Source organism: Coloeus monedula, assembly GCF_965178545.1.
Source record: "Coloeus monedula genome assembly, chromosome: 16".
NCBI classification, from domain to species: domain Eukaryota; kingdom Metazoa; phylum Chordata; class Aves; order Passeriformes; family Corvidae; genus Coloeus; species Coloeus monedula.
Window position 1 is genome coordinate 4207501 of NC_138796.1, and position 7500 is coordinate 4215000.

General features: G+C 57.4%; 1 protein-coding gene across 1 annotated transcript; it reads left to right on the forward strand.

Annotated features, from left to right (window-relative positions):
- Window positions 1-2403: 2403 nt before the first annotated feature.
- On the forward strand, window positions 2404-6631 carry UNCX (UNC homeobox; the record flags this gene model as incomplete). Its single annotated transcript, XM_082292489.1, has 3 exons — window positions 2404-2653; window positions 3774-3949; window positions 5585-6631. The coding sequence occupies 3 exons, from the start codon at window positions 2404-2406 to the stop codon at window positions 6629-6631; spliced, it is 1473 nt and encodes a 490-aa protein (XP_082148615.1).
- Between the last annotated feature and the right edge of the window lie 869 nt (window positions 6632-7500).

Below are 7500 nucleotides of genomic sequence, written 5' to 3' on the forward strand. Positions count from 1 at the left end.
GTTGAAAGATTCAGGTTATTACAACACGCCAATCTGGAGGCCAGGGGTCAGGGAGTGAGAGGCGAGAGAAATTTCAACTCAAATTAACATTCTGTCAGCTCCAGAAAATGGGATAAATAAAGTCGAATTAATTCATTATAATAAAGAGAGGGAGAGAGAGAAAAGTCCCCCCTCTCTTGTTCTGTGCTGGATTGATTACCATTCTGTATTCAGAAACACGTCCCGCTCGCATTCCTCTCCTGAAATCCGACAGAAAATGAGGCATTTATTGCTACAGGCAAAATTTGGTCCAGTGGACACAGTTTACATTTAGTATTTATAGAGAAAGAAATTAAATTATGGTGAAAAGTGAAGCCCTTGACCCCAGAATTAATACCAACCCCATCATTTTCTTATTTCTGTTAGGGCTGTGTAGTCCAAATTCAAGCTACCTTTTAGCTCTAAGCAGAGGCAGGGAGACCATAATTAAACTAATCTATAGGGGGGAGGGAGGGAACAGCAATAATACAGCAGTATATTGTATGGCATTCAATTAGGTGAATAAATACAGCTCCGGACAGACAGCATAGATTAGAGACTCGACTTCCTTTTTATTTCAATTTTAACTTCCCCCTCTCTCATACCCACACAAACCAGCGCTGGGAAATGTATCATCTTGGCTGGATGTTTTATAACTGGAAAATCTATTGGTATGTTTTCCACAGATAAAGTGTCTCTCCCTCTTTCCCCTTCCCCTCTCTCTCCTCTTTCCTTCCTACCTATTTTTATTTCTTTCTCTTTCTCACCCCACCCGCCCCCCGACTCCAAGGATTTAATTCCGCACGAACCTCCCAGGAAGATTTAAAGAGTTTCCCCTGTCTGATTTCCCGGCCCGGCTCCTTCGCTCTCTTTGTTAAACGCAAACGCCGCTTCTCCCCGCGCCCCTCTTCCCACCTTCCCAGGGGCCGGGGAGAGCCCTCCCGGGGTTCGCCAGGTTGGGTCCCCCCCGGCCCAGGATACCGCGAGCTCCGGTCCCAGCGGGCTCGGGATGGGAGGGGCTGGGAAGTACCCCCCTCTTCCTCTCTCCTGGGAGTTTGGGAAGTGTTTCTCTAACCGGGAGAGGGCACAAATCTGGGGGTTCCCAGCCCCGCGCTTTGCCGGAGAACCGTCCCTTAAATTATTCACCGGGGGAATCTATCAATGTTTTATCTGGGTGAAAACTTCTATGGAGACGTAATTTAATTAGGACAAATTTGGCGGCTGTTTGGGAGCTGTGAATGACTGGCGGGATGAAGCGTGGGGTATGCGATGAGCTACTCCAGCGGGGAAGGGGGGGAAGGTGAAATGGGAGGGATGTAGGGATGGGAACTTAGTTTGGTTTGAATTTTTAAAAATTCGTAGTAGTAGTTTTTGGCCTCCTCTTTAGCGATCAGAGGCTGCTTCTGGTGGTGGCTGCGCTCACAATTCAAAGGTTGTGGTTACTGCTAGAGAGGAGGGTGTCCGTGGCCGAATCGATAGGAGATTGCATTAATTATGATTTCAATTGATACCCTCAAATCTCCTCCTAAACGCTGCAATCGGCTCTTCCTTTTTTTATTTTTTTTCTCCATCCTTTCCTTCCTCCCCCCCCCCCCCCCCCCATTTTTTTCCCGCTGCCCCCCTCCCCTCTCCCCTGTTATAGAGCCGGAGAGGAGATGAAAAGGCTTGTAGTTTTAAATTCAATGTGACAGCTCTGGAAAGAGCGGATGATGAATCTCCTATTATTGGATCAGTCTATTTGCCGCTCAATGTCTCTCTGTAATTGGAGCAACATCACTTTAAAGGTTCAGAGAGTAGAGCATTTCTGGTGAAAAATCCCCACAACACGCTGGTGAATGTTTTAAAGGGAAATCTATTAGTGATTTGGCGAGGGGAGGGGACAAGGGGGAAGAGGGTGGGTTGGAGGGGTGGGGGGGAGGCTGTGTGTGTGTAACTCCGACTGTTTAGTATTTAACCGGGTATCAGGCAGATCCGCGCGTTCCCCTCCGCCCCCCTCCCCGCCGCACCCCCCTGCCCGCCCGGCCCCCGCCGCCCTCCTCGGGCTGGAGTTCGTATCAAAGCCCCCCTCGTTGTGTTGTGACAGCTCTGATATTGTTTATTGAGGCTGGATGTCAGGTATAATTAGCAATCGATATGGAAAACGTTTGCTCCCCACACTGGCACGTCTCTGACGTCAGGACCGATTAACGTTTCTTATTGGTCCCAAATTCCCCCAGCCTGAGCTAATTATTGGGAGCCTGATGTTGATAAAGTTAAAGCGCCCGGCGCCCTGCAGCATGAGCCCCTCGCCGCGCCGCCTCCTCCGCCAGCAGCACCCCCGGCCCCAGCCGCCCCGCCGCCAGCGCCCCCAGCCCCGCCGGCACCCCCCGCCCTAGAGCCGCCCCCATGATGGACAGCCGCATCCTGGAGCATCCTCATGCCCAGTTCGGGGGGATGGTGGGTTTCCCTTACCCGCTCGGGCACCACCACGTCTACGAGCTGGCCGGGCACCAGCTGCAGTCGGCGGCCGCCTCCGTGCCCTTCTCCATCGATGGATTACTGAGCGGCTCCTGCGCCGCCTCTGTGGTCAACCCGGCGCCGCTCATCCCCTCCGGCTGCGGAGTGAGCGGGGACAGCCAGCCCTTCAAGCTCGCAGGTAGGAGCGGCCCCGTGTCGCGTGTGTCCCCCCGGTCCCCCCACGCCGCGCCCCGACCGTCGCTCCCCGCCCGGAGCGTGTCAGCGCGGAGGAAGAAAAGCACCGCACCCTCGTAGCCCCGCTATCCTTACCTACGAATTTGGGGTGTCTCGGGGGGGAGGGTAGGTGGCTGTGCTGGCCCCCCGAGGAGCCGGACGGCCCCGGTCCGAGTGCCGGGAGCATTCCCCGTTCCCACCGGACCTGGGCCACGCGTGTGCCCTGAACAATAGCGGGCCCGGCCCGGTGCCTTCCCCCAAAGTTCATCGTGTGGCAGCTCGGATCATACCATTAAAAGATAATAATAAAATTAATAACGGGGAATCGATGCAGTTGGGGAAATAAAGAGCGGTAATAATTATTTTTTTATGCGATTTAACCAAAAGGAAGCGCTCTCCCTCCTTCCCTCCCCATCGGCCTGTGGCACCGCTATTGTTCAGCTATTAAAACGTTCTGTCGCCCCAACATCCTTCTGGTTAATCCTGGAGCTGCCCCACACTGCACCTCAACTAAATACAAAATACTGTTATTATTATTATTTTTCTTAATTTCCACACCTGGCGGAAAACGTTAGGGGAGGTGCAGCCAGGGCTGAAAATCGCCAGCCTGGAGCTGTACGTACTCGGAGAGGCTGCGAACATCCCAGCTCCACGCCCGCCCGTGCTCGGGGGGTCTGCGGGAGGCCCAGGGGCCGCCCTGCGCTCGGGGTCCCGCGTGGAACGGGGCCGTGAGCTGTGACCCACGCAGGTGCTCCGGAGGGGCTGGGGAAGGGAAAGAGGGGGGGGCTTTTAATTTTTTTGATGAAACCTTTGGTGGTTGGAGCAAATATTGGAACTTCTCTCTCTCTCTCTGCCAGCTGAGTGCCTGTGGAGAGCTTCCTTCAGGAATAAATGTTCTGTAAAGTACATTTTCGGAGGAGGCGAGGGCAGATCGGGTTCCTCCCCATTTTTAGCGCAGGTGTGTGAATAATCCCGCTCTTTTACCAACGCTACCGAGCACAAAAGTTAAAAGGCTCCTGTGAATGGCAGGGAGGGGGGGAGAAGGCCTGTCTCCCAGGGACCTGAGGATATTTCTGCTTTTTCAGACTCGGGTGACCCGGACAAGGAAAGTCCTGGCTGTAAAAGAAGACGAACCCGCACCAATTTTACTGGCTGGCAGCTCGAGGAGCTGGAAAAGGCGTTTAATGAGAGTCATTACCCGGACGTGTTTATGCGAGAGGCTCTGGCTCTCAGGCTAGACTTGGTGGAGTCCAGAGTGCAGGTAAAAAACGTGTCCCCCCCTCTTCTCCCCCCACTCCCCTCCGCCCTCTCCATGCGCCGAGCAGTCCCCGGGGAGGCCCCTCGGACCCGCATCCCCGCTCCGGGACGGGCCCTGTGCGCTTGGGCCGCAGCCCGGCGCCTCCCGGCCCTTTTGTTCCCTGTCTTGCACTGCTGTCTTGCTGGTTTATTTTATTATTATTACTGCCCTAATTTTTTTAACCTTGCAAAACGAGAAGAGTGGCAACCCAGCCTGGTTTCCCTTAACATTTTTTAGTGTGCTTTTCCACTGTAAACATTTTTCTTAAATGAGTCAAGGGCGAGAAAATTAGCATGCAAATATGAGGCTTAATCACGGGCCAGGGTATGCTGGAGAATGTCAATAAAGCTCGTAGGTGCATCGAGAGCGAGTGGAACTTGTAAAACTTAATTTTAACGAGCTGCTCAGGCCCTTGGCGGTGCGGGATGGGGAAGCATCGATCTGCTCCAATGGATCTTCCAAAAAATAAATGGGAAGTGGATGGGGGGATGCGGGGTGGCTGCTGGATCGCGGGATGCTGGTTTGTGCCGCGGTGGCTGCGAGCGGGCGGCGAGGCCGAGCTGCGGCCCCGCATCTTGCCGGGACCCGCGGCCGTGCGGGGGCGGCTTCGCGTGGGCTGAGTGTGCGGGGAATGCGTCCTTAAATCCACCCCGGGAGCCGGGGACGGTCCCCCCGGGATGAGGCAGCGCCGTTGTCCGCGGTTCCTCCGTAGGCTTTGCTTCACGGCGTCCTTCCAGCCGCTTTCCCTCCCGCGCCGGCTCCCAGAGCCGCCTCTCGCCGTGCTCGGGGAGCCTGCGGAGCCCGGCCGGGGGCAGGAGCCCGGATCGGGCACCGGTATTCCCGCGGTGCTTCCGCGCTGGGGTCGTGGTCCGGCCGGGACAGGCGCTGCCAGCAGCCCCAAGGGGCCGCGGGGGCGAGGAGGGACGCGTGTGCCCGTGGGCTGCGGGGACACCGGGGACCTGCCAAGGCAGGCAGGAGCAGGGCCGGAGCAGAGAGGTTTTAATTTAATTTAATTTAATTTCTCTCCTATGATCTATCTATAACAAACCCAACCGAAGCCCATTTTAGGCTGATGCAACTCCTCTGCTCCGTCTCCCGGGAGGGGCAGGAGGTCCGAACTCCGCACGTCTGGGCGAGGCACCGTCCGTCGTGTCCCCCCCACACCCCCTCACCTCCAGCCGCTTATTGTGCTGTGTTTATCACATTTTGCGTGCTGCTGCGGGGAATCGGGCCAGCGATCGGTGCTTCTGTACCCTTCGGCCACGGGGAAGAACCGGGGGGCTGTGTAATCCCTGCCCCTCTCCGTGGCGCCGGTGCGGGCAGGGTGCAGCGTGTGTGTGCGTGAGTGTGCAACCCCCCCCCTCCTTGTCTTTTTATTTCCTACCCTGTTAAAGAAGTGTGGATATCTCTTCCTGCCCCCTCCCCTGCTCTCCGTCTCTCAGAGACCCGGTCCTGTGGATGGGGGCTGCCGGCACCTCGAAGGGGTGGACGAGGGAGGCCTGAGCTGCGCTTCTCCCCTCCGCCCCCCTCCCACCGCCCTGGCCACCGCGGGGGGCCGGTGCGCTGGGTGTTAATTGCTTCTCGTTGTTCGGTGTGTAGGTCTGGTTCCAAAACCGCCGGGCCAAATGGAGAAAGAAAGAGAACACGAAGAAGGGCCCGGGGCGGCCGGCTCACAACTCCCACCCCACGACGTGCAGCGGGGAGCCCATGGACCCCGAGGAGATCGCCCGGAAGGAGCTGGAGAAGATGGAGAAGAAGAAGAGAAAGCACGAGAAGAAGCTGCTCAAAAGCCAAAGCCGCCACCCTCACTCGCCCAGCGCCCTCTCCCTCCACAGCACGCCCAGCTCCGACAGCGACAGCGGCGGCGGGGGGGGCCTCTCGCCCGCCCCGCCTGAGGCCAAACCCCGCGGGCAGCCCCCGCCGCCCCATCCGCCGCTCCCCGCCGCCGCCGCCCCCTCCGAGCCGCCCCCCGGCACCTGCGACCAGACGGCCGAGCCCTTCTACCCCAGCCAAAGAAGCGGGAGCGGGCGGCTCCAGCGCCCGCCCGACAAGGACTGCGCGGCCGCCCCGTCGGGGGACGGCAGCGGGAGCGCGGGGGGGCCCCGCGGCGCCGGCAGCTTCCACAAGCTCAACCCGTTCAGCGTGGAGAGCCTTCTCTCCGACTCGCCCCCCCGCCGCAAGGCCGCCCCGGACTTCCCCAGCCTGCCGCCCTGCGCCCCCCGCACCCTCATCGGCAAAGGACACTTCTTGCTCTACCCCATCACCCAGCCCCTGGGCTTCCTCGTCCCGCAGACCGCCCTCAAGGCCAGCCCGGGCCCCGAGGCCGGCCAGCCCCCCCGGGACTCCCCGCTGCCCGCTGCCAACCCCGGCCCGCCCGGCTGCGGCGCGGAGCCGGCTCCCGCGGGCGCTCAGCCCGGCCCCGGCTCCACGGACACGGCGGCGACCGCGGCGGGGTCGGTGCCCCCCGCGCCGGCCGGCGCCTCGCCCCGCTCCGCGGCCGCGCACGGTGACCCGGCGGCGGCCGCCCCCGCGGAGGGCGGCAGCTTCCCCCGGCCCGAGTCGCCGGTCCGGGCGCGGGACGCCAGCACAGCCAGGGACAGATCGGACTGCGGCCCCGCCGACGGCGAGGAGGTGGACATGGACTGACCGGGCGGCAAAAAAAAAAAAAAAAAAAAAAAAAAAAAAAAAAATTGAAACGAAAGTAAAATAGAACAAAAAAAAAAAAAAGGCAAAAATAAAAGTAGCCGAGAACGTCACAGCCACCCCCCGCGCCCGTCACCCGTGAGAAACGGGGGGAAGCGCTTCCCCGCTCACCCCACGCACGCCGCGCCCGCAGCTCGCGGGAGGCGGCGGCGCAGCCGAGAGAGCGGCTCTTCGTCTCCCTAGAGTTTATCACAGGTCGATTCAGGTGATCAGTTAGAGCTTTTTGGGTTTTATATTTAAAGGAGAGAAAAAAAAAAAAAAAAGAAAACGGGGTAAAAAAAAAAAAAGAAAATTGTTTGTTAAGGCTTAGCAGCAGCTGGACTTTGTGGTGTGACAAACTGTACCGCGACAACAACGGAACTCCTCAGAACCCTTGTAAAATGCAAAAATGTCTAAGAATATTTATATATGTAAAATTTTTGATAAATAAAGGCTCTAAAACTCCCTGCCGCCTGGTCTGGCTGTGTGACTCTTCCCTCTCTTTTTGCATTTTTTTTCCTTTTTTTTTTTTTTTTTTTTTTTCCTTTAAGCCCTCTTTGTGTGTGTGCGTGTGTGTGTTTATTGCTTAACAAATTTATTCATTTATAGCCTCCCGGTGCCCACCCCTCCCATCCGAGGTTAGGAGCTGCAGGCTACGGGACCCGGCCAGCTCCTGCAGAGTTTTGATATGAAAGTAATTATTTTCCCGGTGGCTGCTGCGGGGATTCAGTTTCTTGCCCAAAGGGTTATTATACATTACCGATTTCTAGTGATATGAAATCACATAAACTTCCTACAATAATAGAATTAGCATGAAAGGCTGGGGTGTCAAA